Below are 21978 nucleotides of genomic sequence, written 5' to 3' on the forward strand. Positions count from 1 at the left end.
TGCATCCGATGAAGTGAGCTGTATTATGATACAGCGATTGCACTATAGCAGAGGTTCTCAAACTGTGGTCCGCGGATAGTTCCTTCTAAGGGTATGTCTACACTATGGAATAAGGTCGAATTTATAGAAGTCGGTTTTTTAGAAATCGGTTTTATATATTCGAGTGTGTGTGTCCCCACAGAAAATGCTCTAAGTGCATTAAGTGCATTAACTCGGCGGAGTGCTTCCACAGTACCGAGGCTAGAGTCGACTTCCGGAGCGTTACACTGTGGATAGCTATCCCACAGTTCCCGCAGTCTCCGCTGCCCATTGGAATTCTGGGTTGAGATCCCAATGCCTGATGGGGCTAAAACATTGTCGCAGGTGGTTCTGGGTACATATCGTCAGGCCCCCGTTCCCTCCCTCCCTCCGTGAAAGCAAGGGCAGACAATCGTTTCGCGCCTTTTTTCCTGAGTTACCTGTGCAGATGCCATACCATGGCAAGCATGGAGCCCGCTCAGGTAACCGTCACCCTATGTCTCCTGGGTGCTGGCAGATGCGGTACGGCTTTGCTACACAGTAGCAGCAACCCATTGCCTTCTGGCAGCAGACGGTGCAGTATGACTGGTAGTCGTCCTCGTCGTGTCCGAGGTGCTCCTGGCCACGTCGGCTGGGAGCACCTGGGCAGACATGGGTGCAGGGACTAAATTTGGAGTGACTTGACCAGGTCATTCTCTTTAGTCCTGCAGTCAGTCCTATTGAACCGTCTTATGGTGAGCAGGCAGGCGATACGGATTGCTAGCAGTCGTACTGTACCATCTTCTGCTAGGCAGGCAACAGATGAGGATTGCTAGCAGTCGTATGTTACCATCTTCTGACAGGCAGGCAAGAGATGAGGATGGCTAGCAGTTGTACAGTACCATCTTCTGCCGAGCAGCCATGAGATGTGGATGGCATGCAGTCCTTCTGCACCGTCTGCTGCCAGCCAAAGATGTAAAAGATAGATGGAGTGGATCAAAACAAGAAATAGACCAGATTTGTTTTGTACTCATTTGCTTCCCCCCATCCCCTGTCTAGGGGACTCATTCCTCTAGGTCACACTGCAATCACTCACAGAGAAGGTGCAGCGAGGTAAATCTAGCCATGTATCAATCAGAGGCCAGGCTAACCTCCTTGTTCCAATAAGAACAATAACTTAGGTGCACCATTTCTTATTGGAACCCTCCGTGAAGTCCTGCCTGAAATACTCCTTGATGTAAAGACACCCCCTTTGTTGATTTTAGCTCCCTGAAGCCAACCCTGTAAGCCGTGTTGTCAGTCGCCCCTCCCTCCATCAGAGCAACGGCAGACAATCGTTCCGCGCCTTTTTTCTGTGTGGACGCCATACCAAGGCAAGCATGGAGGCCGCTCAGCTCACTTTGGCAATTAGGAGCACATTAAACATCACACGCATTATCCAGCAGTATATGCAGCACCGGAACCTGGCAAAGCGATACCGGGCGAGGAGGCGACGTCAGCGCGGTCACGTGAGTGATCAGGACATGGACACAGATTTCTCTGAAAGCATTGGCCCTGCCAATGCATGCATCATGGTGCTAATGGGGCAGGTTCATACTGTGGAACGCCGATTCTGGGCTCGGGAAACAAGCACAGACTGGTGGGACCGCATAGTGTTGCAGGTCTGGGACGATTCCCAGTGGCTGCGAAACTTTCGCATGCGTAAGGGCACTTTCATGGAACTTTGTGACTTGCTTTCCCCTGCCCTGAGGCGCATGAATACCAAGATGAGAGCAGCCCTCACAGTTGAGAAGCGACTGGCGATAGCCCTGTGGAAGCTTGCAACGCCAGACAGCTACCGGTCAGTTGGGAATCAGTTTGGAGTGGGCAAATCTACTGTGGAGGCTGCTGTGATGCAAGTAGCCCACGCAATCAAAGATTTGCTGATATCAAGGGTAGTGACCCTGGGAAATGTGCAGGTCATAGTGGATGGCTTTGCTGCAATGGGATTCCCTAACTGTGGTGGGGCCATAGACGGAACCCATATCCCTATCTTGGCACCGGAGCACCAAGCCGCCGAGTACATAAACCGCACGGGGTACTTTTCAATAGTGCTGCAAGCTCTGGTGGATCACAAGGGACGTTTCACCAACATCAATGTGGGATGGCCGGGAAAGGTGCATGACGCTCGCATCTTCAGGAACTCTGGTCTGTTTCAAAAGCTGCAGGAAGGGACTTTATTCCCAGACCAGAACATAACTGTTGGGGATGTTGAAATGCCTATATGTATCCTTGGGGACCCAGCCTACCCCTTAATGCCATGGCTCATGAAGCCGTACACAGGCAGCCTGGACAGTAGTCAGGAGCTGTTCAACTACAGGCTGAGCAAGTGCAGAATGGTGGTAGAATGTGCATTTGGACGTTTAAAGGCGCGCTGGCGCAGTTTACTGACTCGCTTAGACCTCAGCGAAACCAATATTCCCACTGTTATTACTGCTTGCTGTGTGCTCCACAATATCTGTGAGAGTAAGGGGGAGACGTTTATGGCGGGGTGGGAGGTTGAGGCAAATTGCCTGGCTGCTGGTTATGCGCAGCCAGACACCAGGGCAGTTAGAAGAGCACAGGAGGGCGCGGTAGGCTACGGTGTGAAAGTTCTGTTTGTTTCTCCTTGATGAAACACCTCCCCCCTTGGTTCACTCTACTTCCCTGTAAGCTAACCACCCGCCCCTCCTCCCTTCAATCACTGCTTGCAGAGGCAATAAAGTCATTGTTGCTTCACATTCATGCATTCTTTATTCATTCATCACACAAATAGGGGGATGACTACCAAGGTAGCCCAGGAGGGGTGGTGGAGGAAGGAAGGAAAATGCCGCACAGCACTTTAAAAGTTTACAACTTTAAAATTTATTGAATGACAGCCTTCTTTTTTTTGGGCAATCCTCTGGTGGAATGGCTGGTTGGCTGGAGGCCCCCCCACCGCGTTCTTGGGCATCTGGGTGTGGAGGGTATGGAACTTGGGGAGGAGGGCAGTTGGTTACAGAGGGGCTGCAGTGGCAGTCTGTGCTCCAGCTGCCTTTGCTGCAGCTCAACCATACACTGGAGCATACTGGTTTGGTCCTCCAGCAGCCTCAGCATTGAATCCTGCCTCCTCTCATCACGCTGCCGCCACATTTGAGCTTCAGCCCTCTCTTCAGCCCGCCACTTACTCTCTTCAGCCCGCCACCTCTCCTCCCGGTCATTTTGTGCTTTCCTGCACTCTGACATTATTTGCCTCCACGCATTCGTCTGTGCTCTGTCAGTGTGGGAGGACAGCATGAGCTCGGAGAACATTTCATCGCGAGTGCATTTTTTTTTCTTTCTAAGCTTCACTAGCCTCTGGGAAGGAGAAGATCCTGTGATCCTTGAAACACATGCAGCTGGTGGAGAAAAAAAAAGGGACAGCGGTATTTAAACAGACACATTTTATAAAACATTGGCTATGCTCTTTCAGGGTAATCCTTGCTGTTAACATTACATACATAGCACATGTGCTTTTGTTACAAGGTCGCATTTTGCCTCCCCCCACCGCGTGGCTACCCCCTCAACCTTCCCCCCTCCCTGTGGCTAACAGCGGGGAACATTTCTGTTTAGCCACAGGCAAACAGCCCAGCAGGAATGGGCTCCTCTGAGTGTCCCCTGAAGAAAAGCACTCTATTTCAACCAGGTGACCATGAATTATATCTCACTCTCCTGAGGATAACACAGAGAGATAAAGAACGGATGTTGTTTGAATGCCAGCAAACATACACTGCAATGCTTTGTTCTACAATGATTCCCGAATACGTGTTACTGGCCTGGAGTGGTAAAGTGTCCTACCATGAAGGACACAATAAGGCTGCCCTTCCCAGAAACCTTTTGCAAAGGCTTTAGGAGTACATCTAGGAGAACCGCGAATGCCAGGGCAAAGTAATCCTTTCACATGCTTGCTTTTAAACCATGTATAGTATTTTAAAAGGTACACTCACCAGAGGTCCCTTCTCCACCTGCTGGGTCCAGGAGGCAGCCTTGGGTGGGTTCGGGGGGTACTGGCTCCAGGTCCAGGGTGAGAAACAGTTCCTGGCTGTCGGGAAAACCGGTTTCTCCGCTTGCTTGCTGTGAGCTATCTACAACCTCCTCATCATCATCATCTTCTTCGTCCCCAAAACCTGCTTCCATATTGCCTCCATCTCCATTGAAGGAGTCAAACAACACGGCTGGGGTAGTGGTGGCTGAACCCCCTAAAATGGCATGCAGCTCATCATAGAAGCGGCATGTTTGGGGCTCTGACCCAGAGCGGCTGTTCGCCTCTCTGGTTTTCTGGTAGGCTTGCCTCAGCTCCTTCAGTTTCACGCGGCACTGCTTCGGGTCCCTGTTATGGCCTCTGTCCTTCATGCCCTGGGAGATTTTCAGAAAGGTTTTGGCATTTCGAAAACTGGAACGGAGTTCTGATAGCACGGATTCCTCTCCCCAAACAGCGATCAGATCCCGTACCTCCCGTTCGGTCCATGCTGGAGCTCTTTTGCGATTCTGGGACTCCATCATGGTCACCTGTGCTGATGAGCTCTGCATGGTCACCTGCAGCTTGCCACGCTGGCCAAACAGGAAATGAGATTCAAAAGTTCGCGGTTTTTTTCCTGTCTACCTGGCCAGTGCATCTGAGTTGAGAGTGCTGTCCAGAGCGGTCACAATGGAGCACTCGGGTATAGCTCCCGGAGGCCAATACCATCGAATTGTGTCCACAGTACCCCAAATTCGAGCCGGCAAGGTCGATTTAAGCGCTAATCCACTTGTCAGGGGTGGAGTAAGGAAATCGATTTTAAGAGCCCTTTAAGTCGAAATAAAGGGCTTCATTGTGTGGACGGGTGCAGGTTTACATCGATTTAACGCTGCTAAATTCGACCTAAAGTCCTAGTGTAGACCAGGGCTAAGGTGCATGCCTGGGTGGCTGCACATGAGAGAATGAAGGGCCACCCACCTAATTAGTGGAGCCGTGCAGGCGTGGCTCCGCCAATTAGGTGCCTGGACCTTGGAGAAGACGCAGATATAAGGTGAGGTGGTAGCCTTGTGGGGGATAGGAGGCAGGTGGGAGGGGGCATTCGGGTGAAAAGAGGGTGTGGGGGAAATTTGGGACATGCAGGGCTGCAGCAGCCAGAGAAAGAGGCGACTTTCCCCAGCTGCAGGGCTGCGGCTCCTGAGGAGAGACAGCCTTCCTTCCTAGCTCCAGCTTGGGGGCTGCTGCAGTGGGGGAGAGAGGGCACATCGATTGCATTAGAATGGTAAGACTACTGATATTAAAATATGAGTTGTGTGCTTTTATTTGTAGAACAAAAAACCATTTATTATTGTTATTTTATATAGCGCTTTTATCCAAAGCGCATTACAATAGTTAGCTAATGGTGTAAACAACATTTGGAAAGATCATTAAGTGGTCTGCCGAATCAGCAATTTTCAAGTGATCCGCGGAAAAAAAAATTTGAGAACCACTGCACTACAGTACTTGTATTAGGTGAATTGAAAAATATTATTTATTTTGTTTCTTTTTACAGCGCAAATATTTGTAATAAAAATAATGTAAAGTGAGCACTATACGCTTTGTATTCTGTGTTGTAATTCAAATTGATATATTCAAATATATCAATATTTGAAAATGTAGGAAAAACATCCACAAACATTTAATACATTTCAATTGATATTCTATTGTTTAACAGTGCAATTAATCGCGGTTAATATTTTTAATTTTTTTGAGTTAATCATGTGAGTTAACTGCGATTAATCAATAGCTTTAGAATTTTGCTACATTGGTAACAGGATTCATTGAAGTCTGGGAGCTGTGGGTGTCCAATGCCTCTGGAAATTTCTCAAAACATTTTGCATAGATTTAATATTTTATTTCAGTGGCTTTTATATACTCTGGAAAAAATCTATAATGTAAAAATAAGAAGGGAGAAAAGGGAGAAAGTGGAAGGGGAAAAAAGATATCATTAACGTGTTAATTGTTTTAAAAAATGTGCCTATATATTCTTTGGAGAAAGACAACATCAGAGGTCTAGTCCTATGCTCCTAATGTAGGTCAAATGCTCATTGAAATCCTGTTTCTCAATTTTCACTGATTCAGGTGGCATTTTCATTAAGAGGTATGTGGTATTACCTTAAGTCCATGATGTATGGAATTATTTTGAAGGGTATGGATCTGTTCTGTAAGACAACTTTTAATTAGCGTTGTAAACTTTGCTTGTGCTGCTCACATAGTAGAGCCCAATATATTATAGAATTATCTGGGACAAACGGTAGCAAAATCTGCTTTATTCCAAGTATAGTCCCTTTCCAACTTTCCAAGGGTTTTAAATAAGAACAGTGGAGTGAATTAAACTTTATTTAATATGATCGGACCTGAGGTTTTGTGTAGAATTATTAGTGACCAGTGTCAGGAAAAAAATTAGCAAATAGGTGATGGTCTTTGCTGTTTAATTTAAGCAGTAATTGCAGATTTTTCTCATAGAACATTTGACACTACTTGCTGAATACAACAGCTACTTGTGCGACCTGCAACAACATAAAAAGCTATTGTTTATGAATATTATTTTGTTAATAAATTTAAGAAAGTGTGACTTCCTAGACCAGCTACAGATTTGTATGAATTTAGATCTGAATTCTGTATAATGTTTACATTACCTCTGCTTTGACTAACCATATCGAATAGTGTATATAAGGAAATTATCATATAACTTCATATACAACTTTTCATTGTAACTACAAGTCATGCATTAGTGTGCTGCTCTAAACTCTGCAAGCTGTCAATGGTCCCAGAGATCACAGGGGCTCACTAACTGTTCACTCCATTCCCGAGCCATGAGAGCTGCACCAGGCCCAGGAGTTGCTATAGTGGCTCTTCCCTACATTGTGGGGAGTCCTCCTTTGGCCAGTCACTCTGGTTTTGAGTCTGTTTTGTACTGGAACGCTAGCTCAAAGCCAGCTTAATAAATCGGAGGATTATGGTCAAATTTCACTTTGAAGGTGGCCTTCACTTTGAAGGTGGCCACTTTAGTGAAACCTCTAAATACAGCATTGGCAATGACTAATTATTTAAAGCAAAGTGGCTCGAATCCTGTACTAAGGCTAGAAATGAAATGCTGGGTAGTATTTGAGGTGGCTATAGTTGTAGGTAATTTTTTAAAATAAAATTTCTTATATATTTTTTCCATCCCAAGAAATATTTGCTAGGCTGATAGAAAATGTTGTGTAAATAATACAGAAATTGACTTTTTACAGCCTAAATAAATGACACTGGAAATCATGGTGGTTTGGTATTCCTGACTCCAAAGGCAAGTTAGTTTGCTAACATGCTCAAGGTTATTCTCTAAAAGATGTAGAATTTGTAAAATATGTATCCAGCCTTAATGCATAAAAATGAGAAATGAAGTCAGTAAAGATGACTTGCATTCGTATAATATGAAACATGCTTGTTTGTGGCATTGCCTAAACCTCTGTGTAACAATTTGCAACTTACTTAACCTTATCTAGATCTACAGGGACTATGCAGGCTGTCTAGAAGGCAGAATGATCCACATACAACAAGTGCTGCTCCAGTTATATATTATTAGTGGATACATCAGAAAATCTTTCAAACTTGTAGTTGTCTAAATTATTCCTGCAAAGAGCAACCATAACATAGTGAATGACGTCTTGTACAAATGCCACATATCATTGTGTCCTGGTTTAAGGCCATATAAGATCGACATGCCTGTGATCTCCAATTACAATTACATAGACTTTATTCAGAGTAGCAGCCATGTTAGTCTGTATTCACAAAAAGAAAACACCTTAGAGACTAACAGATTTATTTGAGCATAAGCTTTATTGTTAATGCAAATTGAATCATTTGTCTTGCATGAAGTAGACATACACTAGCTTTCTGGTGTACTCGTACTCTATCTTAGCATGGAGGTACTCTTTTGCTGTTCAACTAGTGATAGTATTGTTTATAGTTTGGGATGTGTGTGGGGTGTTTGTTTAAAAAAAAAAAAAAAAAAAAAACCTTCCATGTGTATGCCCTGCTTTGGGACAGTTGAGAAAACAATGGATGGTTACTTTAGTAAATGTGTGTGTAAAGTAATATGGTGTGATGGGACATCCTGAAGGAGTCAAGATAGACTTGTCATAAAATGACATCTCCTATAACTCTGAAGACTGCTTGCAGTCAACTCCACATATGCTTTATAAAGCTTTAACATAATATTGTTGCGTGTTTTATATGATCTATCTCTTAATATTATGATAAAGTTCCAAATAATTTTAATTGTTTGGAGGTTTATTTACCTTTTCCTCACTTACATTTCATGTTTATACTGTTTCCGTTTGGTATCTGTGAAAATGTAATCATATTAGAGGACCTTACAGTATATTTCCTACTGTCTTGATGATGATGATACATTGCTTGGACTCTAGCAACCGTAGAAGTGACTTTACTGAATGAATCTGTGAAGGGTTTTGCATACAGTAGAACCTCAGAGTTACAAACACCTCAAATATGGAGGTTGTTCATGCCTCTGAAATGTTCATAACTCTGAACAAACTGTTACGGTTCTTTCAAAAGTTTACAACTGAACATTGAGTTAATACAGCTTTGAAACTTTACTGTGCAAAAGAAAAATGCTGCTTTCCCTTTATTTTTTTTTTAGTAGTTTACATTTAACACAGTACTGTGCATGCTGCTTTTTTTGTGTGTGTGTGTGGCGGGGTTGTTCCTTTGCAGCTGCCTGATTGTGTACTATCACTTCCAGATGAAGTGTGTGGTTGACTGGTCAGTTCGTAACTATAGTGCTCATAACTCTGAGGTTCTATTGTACTATGACAACCAGGTTTTGTTGGATCTGGAAATACACAGATGAGAATTTGTTGCCTCCCTCCCCTGATTGTCCTCCCTCCATTCCTGTGTTGATCGTTTTAGGTAATCCCCTTCCTTAACCGCCTTTGTCCTATAATTGGTTGAATGTAATAAAATGAAAAATAAACAACCCCCCAAAATAATATGTAAACCAAACAAACAATTAGGTCACTCATATGCTGGCTGTGAACCATCGCTCTGTTTGTATGTGTATATTTCTTTCTACTTGCTATGTGCCTGTCATGTCTATTTAGGCTGCGAGTGCTTTTTCTTTAAGAAAGGGACTGTCATGTACTGTTTTGCACAATGGGACCCCAATCTTGGTTAGGTGTTCTAGATGCTATTGTTCCTTCACTGGTTTCTGTGAATCTGTTCGTTTTTTTAAAAAAAAACAACAGATTTTGCGGATGATACTAAACTGGGAGGAGTGGTAGATACGCTGGAGGGGAGGGATAGGATACAGAAGGACCTAGACAAATTGGAGGATTGGGCCAAAAGAAATCTGATGAGGTTCAATAAGGATAAGTGCAGGGTCCTGCACTTAGGACGGAAGAATCCAATGCACCGCTACAGACTAGGGGCCGAATGGCTAGGCAGCAGTTCTGCGGAAAAGGACCTAGGGGTGACAGTGGATGAGAAGCTGGATATGAGTCAGCAGTGTGCCCTTGTTGCCAAGAAGGGCAATGGCATTTTGGGATGTATAAGTAGGGGCATAGCGAGCAGATCGAGGGATGTGATCGTTCCCCTCTATTCGACATTGGTGAGGCCTCATCTGGAGTACTGTGTCCAGTTTTGGGCCCCACACTACAAGAAGGATGTGGATAAATTGGAGAGAGTCCAGTGAAGGGCAACAAAAATGATTAGGGGTCTAGAACACATGACTTATGAGGAGAGGCTGAGGGAGCTGGGATTGTTTAGTCTGCAGAAGAGAAGAATGAGGGGGGGATTTGATAGCTGCTTTCAACTACCTGAAAGGGGGTTCCAGAGAGGATGGCTCTAGACTGTTCTCAATGGTAGCAGATGACAGAACGAGGAGTAATGGTCTCAAGTTGCAGTGGGGGAGGTTTAGATTGGATATTAGGAAAAACTTTTTCACTATGAGGGTGGTGAAACACTGGAATGCGTTACCTAGGGAGGTGGTAGAATCTCCTTCCTTAGAGGTTTTTAAGGTCAGGCTTGACAAAGCCCTGGCTGGGATGATTTAGTTGGGGATTGGTCCAGCTTCGAGTAGGGGGTTGGACTAGATGACCTTCTGGGGTCCCTTCCAACCCTGATATTCTATGATTCTATGAAAATATGCTGGGGTGAACACAATTATAAATGTATGTTCCATTCTCTTCTACTTCCATAAATTTTCTCTTCTATTAAGTAGAGGTTCATTGTTTCCTTCATGACCATCCATTTCTGAAGGTTTTATAAGAAGTCATGTTCCTATATTATGTTGTCTAGCATAAGGCAGTAAGATTAAGGTGATTTAAGTGTGCTTTTGATAGGCACAGAGAGCACATAGCCGTTCTGGGTTTAGTGAGGATATGTCCTGCATGGCTTTGTGTTTAAGGAACACGAGGTGAATTGGGAGAGCTGAGTTTTCTTCTTTGCTCTGCCACACTTTCTGGTAGGATCTTAAGCTCTGTGCCTCTTGTTTCCTCTTCTATAAAATCTTAAATACTAACTCATGGGGAAGTAAAGGCTAATTTTGTTAATGTTTGTAATGCTGTTTGAGAGCTTGAGATGGAAAGTGTGATTAGAAATGCAAATTACTATTTTCTGCCCAAAGTGAACTAATGTGTATGACCTCTTCCTGTCCCCACTCAACATTTTTAGACTGATTTGTCAGCAACTTGTTCTGAGCGTTCTGCCATTGATAATTGTTGGTGATAGTGTGCTTTGCACTATATAAGGTACTGAAGACGTGACTGTGCTCCAAGGAGCTTACAGTTTCCTAATGGACAGCACACAAACCTGTTGAGACAGCCAGAGGTGAGATACTAAATGTGAGAAACTTGAGTGTATTGGTTGGGTGCTGGGGGCGGGGCTGAGCCTGGGCACACTAGCACCCAATCATTTCCAAAAAACACCAAGATCCTCACATTTAAAACCTGTGTGTGTATATGTGTGTGTTTTAATTGCTGTAGTTTTTAGCTGTCAGAAGTAAGGTGTGTTTTTTTTTAATATCTTCATTTTTCCATGTCTTCCTTTTTACATATTTATTTTTTTAATTTAAAAGTCTCTGTGTATTTGTGTGTGTATATATAAGTAAAGAGTAAAGTAAAGGTTGGGACAGATGTTGAAAAGATAGAACTCACAGCTACTTATATTTAGTTTCAGGTGCAGTATCCCGTGTCCCAAACCCTTGTTTTGCTGGGAAGGTGCAACATGTTAAGAAAGTCTATAATATCTCTGCTGTTATCTGAAGTAAATCAATTTGCTGATGAGTTGCAGCAAGCCCACCAGGTACTATTCTGTTGAAAATTTTATATTGTCATGAAGCAAACTAAACCATAATACTTATTTAAATGGTACAGCTTTTTAACACTAGAGCTCTGTTTCAATCTCTTAATTTAAAATAACAAAAAGATCCACAAAAGTTGTTGACTTTCAGATTTAAACTTATCTTCTATCAAGTTTTAGATACTTTTGAAAGTTAAATTTTTCATTCTACAAAAATAGCATGTGATTTCCTTTTAAGTGAAAGATCAGCAAACTGAAGAAATTTCCAAACAAGGACCAGGTCTCAAAATATCTTATATTCAAATACATGCACAATAGACCTCTGATCTGTTTGACATCTGTTTTGATCTGTAGAAACTGCACTGGTGGTGGCTGAGGTTGATCTTTTCCTAGTGATTCATGGAGTTTAGGCATTCATGTTTAGATTGATCAGGTATCTTTTATACGTTGAGTACACAATATTATGTGTTTACTGACCCTCATTAGAGCTGACTGGGTTGTTCTTGAGTCGCTTTCTTTCTGGGAGATCCCAAAGGGCAATTTGTTTATCTGAGGCTATTGTTCTTGTATGTTGTCCCACAGATGCCATCTTTTTACCCTTTCTGTTAAATATATGTATGGGGCTTATAGGGGGTTACTGAGGAAGAATGTCTTGAGAAGCCTTCAGAATGTTAACACTGAAATTTATATCTCTTTTTCTGTCCCTGCTGGTGCAGTGGAGCAGTTTTATAATTGGCTAACAGAAATTATAGACATGGACTGTGAGGAGAGGTACCTAGCTGTAGAGCAAGTAGCTAATACAAAACTGAGATGATGCTTACAGGATTTGAGAAGCAACCGAAAGATATGGTAAACATTGTATTAGCATCCCTCAATGTTGGGGTATGCAGACATGCAACCTGGGGAGTTTCTTGGATACCCAAGGAGCTATGTGCTTATCATGATGTGCTTACCATGATCTGGCAAAGCCAGGGAAGCTACATTCTTTCCTTTCAGAGATTGCTTTTGCCTTGGTTATCTAGCTATAAAAATATTTATACCAGGCAAATTGCCCTTATCCCTTCCCTTGTTACCACTAGATTAGATTATTGCAATGAATGAGGTATGGAGAGCAGAATGGAATAGAGGTTGTGGCTTGGGCAGGGCTCATTTCATAGGAGATTAATTTAAGATTTCTTGTGCTGGCTGTATTTTGAAATAAAATGATTGTATACTTGGGATAAGCATATTTTTTTCAAGTATGAAACAAGTGTTTAAAAAAATTACCTCCAGGGGAAAATATATATACCATTAGTATCTGCTGAACAGATGTGAGATCAGGGAAATCTAGTAGATCCCAAGGCATTATTGTAGTTGCATGCAGAAATACAGACGCTCCACTGTACTTCTAGTGACCCCTAAACTCCTCTTATACACTGCTCTGGAAAATTCTACAGACAAAACACACACAACAAGAACATCGTATCTGGAGAAAAAGGAAAGCCCAAGGTATTGAAAAGAATCTAAATGACTCATTAAAGTCAAGTAGAAAAATATTCTAATAGAGTTCCACATCATTTATTCCTATTACAAACTTATAAACACCTCCCTCTTCAACATTAAATATTCCAAAAAACAACGTTAATTGTGGTGCTTTTTTCATTATGCTCAGTTTGAGATACATTTGTTGAACTACTTGTGTAGTAATTATGATATATGGACCTATGTTTTGGCTACTCAAAAAAAAGGTAGGTAATAACCAACATGAGATTACAAAGAAATAGCATTTCCAAACTAAACTCCTGAAATTCTTTAAGGATCTGCAAAAATTGAATGAAAGGAAAAAGAAGGGATGAGATTTTTCCTGCATTATAGTAAGGCATTTGTGACATGCTGCCATTTTTGATAGTATCTAAGAAACTGAACAAAAACATGTACATTTCATTTAAAAATAGAAATATATAATTTTAAAAATTAAATAACATATTCTGGCATGATTAAATCCCACCTGTGTAAATATCACAAGATTATGCACCAATTATTTCAGCACATTGCTGTCACTAATGCTGACACAGCACATATCAAGTGTGTTGCATCCTCCATTATGCTCCATGTTGATGTAAGGGTTCTGTTGAGTTATTGGGAAGACTGTGCTGAGCTCAAGAATTATGATAGTTCCATTTCATTTTGCCCTACAGAATTTTTTGTGTGTTGCTATTCTGTGTTGTATGTAAGACTTAGTTGGAAAGAATCCTATGCTTGATGAAGAGATTGACAGGAGTTTATAAACTGTATTTTGCAGATGATAAACATATGGCTAAATTAATATGCCATGGCTTTTAACCTTAAATTATACTCTTTAATTGTGTAATGTAGAGGTGGATTTTCCAATGGCAAATACAGTTAGTGGTGTTCTGTAAAGCCATGATGTGCTTTGAGAATATTGCACTACTAAATTCATTTGTAAATGTAGAAGATTTGATACTTTAATCCGTAAACAATTTTCTACATAATAGCCAGTACAATAAATTGTAGGATAATTCCTGTGCTTGTCTTATTAAAACAGAATTCTAAATGAAAAGTGACATCAGCTTTGATCTTGTCACATTGAACTAAAATTTCATTGTATTTACTGAGATATGAAAGTTGTTTTCAGAATTAATTTATAAATTGTGTTTTTTAATTTTTTTCCATATAATTGTTGATTCTGAAAATTGATCACAAATTGCCTCAAATGTGCACAATTAGCAAGCAGTGTTTCAATAAAATGTCCCTATGATCACTTATAAACATAAGTACATATTTTTTCCTACATGTAATAAGTATTTTGGGAAATTATGCTTAAGAAAAGTATCATAGTTCAGAAAAGGATTAAAATAGTTAATATAAATCCTGTATACTATTCTGCTCAAAGTAAAAATATAAAATGAATAGAATTCATGTTAAAGATCTTCCTCCATCAACATTTAAATTACAGTGTGCAGAAAGACGATACTCTGTACCAAATGTCACTAACTGACAAATGGCCAGATCCTGCTTCATTTATCAAAACTATCATTGACTTCAGAGGACATTTTGCTTGATTGCAGGATCAGGCTCCAATAGGCATTTCAGATATCCTGTTTAAACAGAACGAAATTGAGGATCTGAATCTTAATTATGATCCGTTCAGGTTTATAGTGTGTGACAGGTTTTGACATAAGAATTCCAAAATACCTAAAAAGAATGGAGCTGTGTCAGTTGAGCCTAGACCTATGTCTCTATGTCTTTTTCAAAGCTGTATGTTGAACTTGAATTTTACAGACTTAAAAAATAGATTCTGTATAGGAGAATCAAATCAAATGAAACAAGAAAGAAGTAATTGTTACCAGAAATTATTATACTGATATTTTAGAAACCCCCTGAATAGTTAAATCCTGTGGTCTTACAGGCCACAAATGAAAGAGAAATGTACGAATAATGAAGGTTTGCCTAACATTTTATAACACCTCTCCATATTTTAATATAGAAAATAAAAGCAGCTAAGATACTTATATAGCAATAAACCACTTTTAAAAATTTTACAAAAGGCTTGGGTGTCAGTGCACAAGGAAAATTGAGGCAAGGTCTGCTTGCAGGGCGACCCTGAGGCCACAAGAGAGCTTACTGGAGATGACCATCCTATGACAATCCCCTTTAAGAAGGCCTTGAAACTGACCCTAACCATCAGAGATCCTAGTTCTCATTGTTCTAGGAGTCAGGCAGGTTGTCTCCCTTTCCCTTAGATGTCTGACTGGGGAAGGAGCAGCGTAACCAAGTTCATAAGGCCTTTATGACTGAGCCTAGTGTCACAGCAACCAAACTTACAGTCAGAAAACAGTTTCTAAGGCCCAGGGCAGGCTAGCGTCCTGGGTCCTGCAACCCATAACAGCCAGCATGGCTTCTGTTCCCTTCTCTTTCTTGCTCAGCTTCCTTTTCCTGTTTAGATGCAACCCCAACCTCAGAGCAAAGCAGGGTTTTTCTTGACTGTGCCCAGACTGTTTTGGCTGGAGGTTTCAGACTGTACCTTTAAAGGGATAGTGCACCCCACTACATACTCTCCCATCACCCATAGGAAGAGAAGGGTTCTTATCTGAAATTCTGCCCCTCTTCAATCAAAACTTGATACCGGTGACAAGTGCCATAAATGTTGCAGACTGGGGATCTAGTTTTACTGCTAATACCTTTCTGCAATTCCAGGTTAGATTGCAAGATGCATACAAAATGTGGCATGCCAGACAAATAGGGAAGTGATAAATGGACCATACAACCGCGCAGTTTGCCCTGACCCTCTCATGGAATCTAGTAAGGAAAGAGGAATTTAAAGTATTCTTAGGCAGCTGAGAAGTAACATTGCTTTGGCTATACTTAGGTATAGTGCAAAATTGAAGATGACACATAATCAGAAAACTCAGGTGCTTTTTGCGAATAGAAGAAGCCCAGATATCGATTTCATGAAGAGAGAAGGCTTCTCTTTATTACTGTTGACTAAAGAATTATTAGCTGGAAGAGTTCAATGTTGGTGAGTCATCTCGTTCACTAGAGAATAAGTGATGGAGGGGCAGGAAAGCCATCATTGTAAAAATCAGAATGTACTGTATCGTAACAGACAAATGGGTTTGTGTTATTGGAAGCCTTTGTGCTTATATTTTATGTATGATTTGACAAAGACACACCATACTATGATAATAAATTACTCTAAATAAGTTTAATTCTTGCAACAGGGAAAAGGAATGAGATTAACATCTAGCTAGATGCTACTTTCTGGCTTTATTTTCATACTGTGTGTTAATTACTTCGGATTTTTACCTCTGACTACTGCTTGCTTCATCTCAGTAATTCCTCTGTGTGATGGATAGCTGAATGAAAACAAGACAGAATTCTCTCTCCTGTACATTGATCTGTACATAGTCTGGTTTGGTGGATGTACAATATATGCTATCAGTCTCTTGTTGTTTACTATGTCTGTTAAGGCTAGCTATAATACTCCTTTTATCCTGCTTTGTTCACTGGGCATTCCTGCTTGTTTACAAAAAGAAATGTACTAGAGAAAAATAAGCACTGCTTCCTTCACACTTTGATTAGATTTTGAAACCCTTACTTGCATTGAGTAGCATTCAAGGAGTCAGTGTAAGTAAGGGTATTATAAAGGGAAATATTGTGCATTTGTGGTCGTTAAAATATTTTAAGTTACGACTGATATTTTTTTAAAAACATAGCTATCTCTAGATTTGTTTAATATTACACTTGGAATTAACAAAATTGAAAAAAATCTGAGATTTGATTATTTTAATGATATTTTTAAAAGATTGTTAATCTTTTGTTTGTTTAAGACAGCCCTCATTGAAGTATTTTTTAGAAACCAGTATCAATACACAGTCGCTGCCTCAAAGACATTGTCATTGAAATGTAGATATGAAACATGATAGCAAATCGTATGGAGGTAGTGGGGGGAGGAAAGACCAGGAATGCATCACACAGCTTTATTAGAAGGGTTTTTCTTAGGTTTTTATAGCCAAACCAATCTGTGTGGTTACAAATACTTACACAATAGATTTACAATATGGGTTTATACTTTTATAAACGCGCTATTTGTTACTTTTTTGATTCTTTAAAATTTATTTCATTAATATAGTGAACAAACTATTTAACTGTTCCCACTTCTATGGGAAAAGGTTGCTGGTATTAATGCATACGTCATAAAATCTGTATCTCTACCATTAATTATGGTTGTTTAGCATAGCTAATTATTAAATTGCCCGCAAATAACAATTTTGTTAAGTATATTAAAATACAAAATATAGAACTAATGAAAGATTAGATTGCCAACCAGATCTTAATTTCATTTTTCATTTTAAAAGTGTTGTTGCTTTTACAGTACAGGATTTCTTATTCATTCTCTCTCTAAATGTTTGGAAAAATGCTGCACATAATAAACAGTACCTGTACCTGCCAAGTGTCCCACATTGGGGACACAATTCCTACTAAAAATTCTGCTGAAGAGAGAACTTTTAAACATACTGCATTATATTTATTCACCTGTAGAGTTTATGAATAACTCTCACTACCTAGACACCTCAACAGGGTGTTATGAGGAGTAGCTGATGATTGTGCAATGCTTGGAAAAATGTGAATTGTTGTATAACTAAGGCTTGATATTAAACATAAACTGGTACAAAACCTGATAACTAAGCACTGTAAAGTATCATCATCATAGCACAGGGCTGAGTGGACTGTTAAATACACAAGATGACACTTGTACTCATTTTATTTACAACCACATTATGTGCTTAAATTTCTCTTCTGAAAATATTGCCACTTACATGCTCAAATATGCACTGAGAAGGTCACTGTTGAGTTGAAATGCAATTACAGTAGAACCTCAGAATCACAAACACCTCGGAAATGGAGGTTGTTCATAACTCTGAAATGTTTGTATCTCTGAACAAAATGTTATAGTTCTTTCAAAGTTTACAACTGAACACAGACTTAGTACAGCTTTGAAACTTTACTATGAAGAAGAAAAATGCTGTTTTCCCTTTATATTTTTTAGTAGTTTACATTTACAACAGTACTGTACTGTATTTGCTGTTTTTTCTCTCTGCTGCTGCCTGATTATGTACTTCTGGTTCCAAATGAGTTGTGTGGTTGACTGGTCAGTTCATAACTTTGGTGTTCGTAACTCTGAGGTTCTACTGTAGTTCAAAAATAAATAAATAAAATAGAGTTAAACTAATTCCAGGGAGTACCTGTACATCTGTCATAAATATAAAGGGAAGGGTAAACCCCTTTGAAATCCCTCCTGGCCAGGGGAAAGCTCCTCTCACCTGTAAAGGGTTAAGAAGCTAAAGGTAACCTCGCTGGCACCTGACCAAAATGACCAATGAGGAGACAAGATACTTTCAAAAGCTGGGAGGAGGGAGAGAAACAAAAGGGTCTGTGTGTCTGTCTATATACTGGTTTTCTGCCGGGGATAGACCAGGAATGGAGTCTTAGAACTTTTAGTAAGTAATCTAGCTAGGTATGTGTTAGATTATGATTTCTTTAAATGGCTGAGAAAAGAATTGTGCTGAATAGAATAACTATTTCTGTCTGTGTATCTTTTTTGTAACTTAAGGTTTTGCCTAGAGGGGTTCTCTATGTTTTTGAATCTAATTACCCTGTAAGCTATCTACCATCCTGATTTTACAGGGGGGATTTCTTTATTTCTATTTACTTCTATTTTTATTAAAAGTCTTCTTGTAAGAAAACTGAATGCTTTTTCATTGTTCTCAGATCCAAGGGTTTGGGTCTGTGGTCACCTATGCAAATTGGTGAGGCTTTTATCCAACATTTCCCAGGAAAGGGGGGGTGCAAGTGTTGGGAGGATTGTTCATTGTTCTTAAGATCCAAGGGTCTGGGTCTGTAGTCACCTAGGCAAATTGGTGAGGCTTTTTACCAAACCTTGTCCAGGAAGTGGGGTGCAAGGTTTTGGGAAGTATTTTGGGGGGAAAGACGCATCCAAACAGCTCTTCCCCAGTAACCAGTATTAGTTTGGTGGTGGTAGCGGCCAATCCAAGGACGACGGGTGGAATATTTTGTACCTTGGGGAAGTTTTGACCTAAGCTGGTAAAGATAAGCTTAGGAGGTTTTTCATGCAGGTCCCCACATCTGTACCCTAGAGTTCAGAGTGGGGGAGGAACCTTGACAACATCTGAATCCATATCAGGTGTTCCAATCACATATTTACAATAGGGTTTGTCTCCCTGATACAGTATAAAGAAAAGGAGTACTTGTGGCACCTTAGAGACTAACCAGTTTATTTGAGCATAAGCTTTCGTGAGCTACAGCTCACTTCATCGGATGCATACTGTGGAAAATACAGAAGATGTTTTTATACACACAGACCATGAAAAAATGGGTGTTTTATCACTGAAAAAGGTTTTCTCTCCCCCCACCCCACTCTCCTGCTAGTAATTACCTTTTGTAGTGATAAACACCCATTTTTTCATTGTCTGTGTGTATAAAAACATCTTCTGTATTTTCCACAGTATGCATCCGATGAAATGAGCTGTAGCCCACGAAAGCTTATGCTCAAATAAATTGGTTAGTCTCTAAGGTGCCACAAGTACTCCTTTTCTTTTTGCGAATACAGACTAACATGGCTGTTACTCTGAAACCTGGTACAGTATAGAAAATCCAGACAAACAGGAGAATTGGACTACATACAGAGCACTGTCAAAGGCACAAATTAGAGACAAATATTATTATCCTTTATTTTTCTCCAATTTGTGTAATTTCTTTCATATATAGTAACCTTAGGTGCTACTCTATAAAATAGTATGTAAATGATATTCAGGCAGCCATTTTTTTTTCTTTCGAAGTTAAGTATGTCCCTGGTACATGCTTAAAGAGCAATGTTTGAAAATTTAACTTACATGTTTTGTAGTTGTTGGCATCTGCTACCCCTTGAACTGAGTTGGTCAAAAATCCTAGTGTATCTCTAGGATTCTTGTTTTGAAACAAGATTTGTTTGGCTCAGTACCTTCTTCAAAATTTAATTCCTTTAATGAAAGTTACTTTTAGTTGGTAAAACTAAAAACTTTATCTGGGTTTTCAGAGTAGGTTATATAGCTCAAGTTCCAATTGTAAAGAACCCTTTTTGATTACCAGTTCCCTTATTTATTTACAATTTTGAATTACATATGTTTCCAGTAATTTATCTCAAAGTAACACTAGGAGGTTAATTGCAGAACATTAGATAAAGCTATTTTAGATTTCCTAAAGTGATTTCCAAGATTAACTGGAAATAAGCCCATAGTAAAACTATATAAATCGTTAAGATCTGAGCAGAGGGAGAACTTAAGCTCATACTGTTTTATAATAAGAAGGCTTTTGTCCTTAGTTCAGCCTTCACAATTAACTCTCCAAGTCATATCAGGCCAAAAAAATTATTCCTATTTCCCCCCGCCCCCCAGTATAGATACCATTGTATATGTCAGTGAAAAAAAGTTACATTTAACTTTCAGTGGAAGTAAAATGCCGCAAACTTCTTCAAGAATACTTGATTTAAAGTTTAAAGAAAAGGAACAGGATCTTAGCTGCTGTACTCGTTTCTGAAGACTGTATATGGAAATTAAATAAATATAATTCTTTTATTTTCTAGAATATTTTGTCACATTAGGTCATCATTTGATGTCCGTGTAGTGTACTTACTATATAAGTAGCAAGTCTCATCACTTTTTTTCCTAAGCTCATCTATTTTCCATGCAGATAATGTTAGGGAATATGCAAAACTGTGTGAGGTGGTTTAATGACATGGAGTGTTGTCTATCGTTCATTAAAACTCATTTTAGTTTATGGCTAGACTAGACTTGATGTATAGACTCCACTGATATAAGTGAGTGTTTTCAATTTACCAAAAATAGTGACATGTAGTTTACATATTTTTATTTCTTCACTTTTATGGTCACTCTTCACCCATTTGATATTTTAAAAAAAAAACAAAAACCTGTACGTACAGGAAATACAGCACTTTCCATCATTAATAGGAACCTTGCACATGATTTTCCATATATTCAACTTCTATCAATATATTTCTAAGGAGGAACAAAAAGAGAACCTAGTTGTTCAGTGTTATAATGTTGACTTACCAAACTAAAGTCTTTTTATTGTTTTGTAGTATTGTTCTGTGCATACCTAGGAGTTGTACTTGGATGACAGTTGCTGCTTTGTGTATATCAGTCATTAGTAGAGATATTGTATGAACTTCTGCTCTAAGGGTCTAATCCAAAGCCGATTGAATTCAATGGAAAGGCACCATTAGTATCAGCTAAGGCCCTTATTGGAGTTATACCTTATACTGATTTCAGTAGAGTTTCAGGAATGTAACTGTGAGTGGAATTGATTTGATTTATCTCTGAAGTTAACAGATACAACAATCCACAAGTGGAAATTTTTAATACTTTGAAATGGTTTTATTAATATTGTTAACTTTATATGGAGCCTTGGATATTAGCTTGGTGAAACCCAAGGCTTTTTTGTGGTGGTTTTTTTTTTTTTTTTTTGGGGCGGGGGAGGGAGCAGGGCTTTGCATGGTGCTGAACACTGACATAAGGCTAAGTAAGTATGTTTTTATATTGCCATGGTAATGGAGAAGGGCATAGCAAAAATGTAAGAATTTTTCACATGTAAGTTGGAAAAGGATTGGCAGGCCTGTAAATCGGGTTTTGTGAAACACGGGAGACTCAAACTCCTTTCTCCTTCAAGCAGTTGTGCAGTTCAGCTGTGGAATAGATTGGTGGAGGGGAACACCATAGCTGGGTAATCTTGCTTCTGAATGTCATTTCTGCTGCAGAGCAAGCATCTCTCAGTTTTCTGGATTTCTGTGATTTGGGGTCCTGTGAATAGTGTGTTCTGAAGCAGCTTCTCTATGTTAATTCAGCCTATACTCAGTTCTCTGTAAGACTTGTCTGTCATATAATTACTGATTTCTGTAACTCTGTATGTGTAATATAATATACATACAATAGTATTATATTTTAAACATGTGATAACATATATCACTGAAAAACTGGCAGAAACGTTAGCTGGCAGCTAGTTGGAGTGTTGATTGTAATGTGGTGTTTACAGTGGTGAAGGCTGTCAATATAAGATACTTTATAAATATCAAT

The 21978-nt window shown here is 39.8% G+C and overlaps 1 protein-coding gene across 2 annotated transcripts in view; it reads left to right on the plus strand.

Annotated features, from left to right (window-relative positions):
* Positions 1 to 21978, plus strand: part of MEI4 (meiotic double-stranded break formation protein 4) — a 133310-nt gene that overhangs the window by 59995 nt on the left and 51337 nt on the right. The window contains exon 3 of one of the 2 annotated variants that reach the window (XM_075126537.1): positions 11201 to 11332. The exons of the other annotated variant lie outside the window; for it this stretch is intronic. Coding sequence (XP_074982638.1) covers positions 11201 to 11332 — 132 coding nt within the window. The remainder of the gene's footprint in view (positions 1 to 11200; positions 11333 to 21978) is intronic. 2 annotated transcript variants of the gene reach the window in all.

Source organism: Caretta caretta, chromosome 3 (genome assembly GCF_965140235.1).
Source record: "Caretta caretta isolate rCarCar2 chromosome 3, rCarCar1.hap1, whole genome shotgun sequence".
NCBI classification, from domain to species: domain Eukaryota; kingdom Metazoa; phylum Chordata; order Testudines; family Cheloniidae; genus Caretta; species Caretta caretta.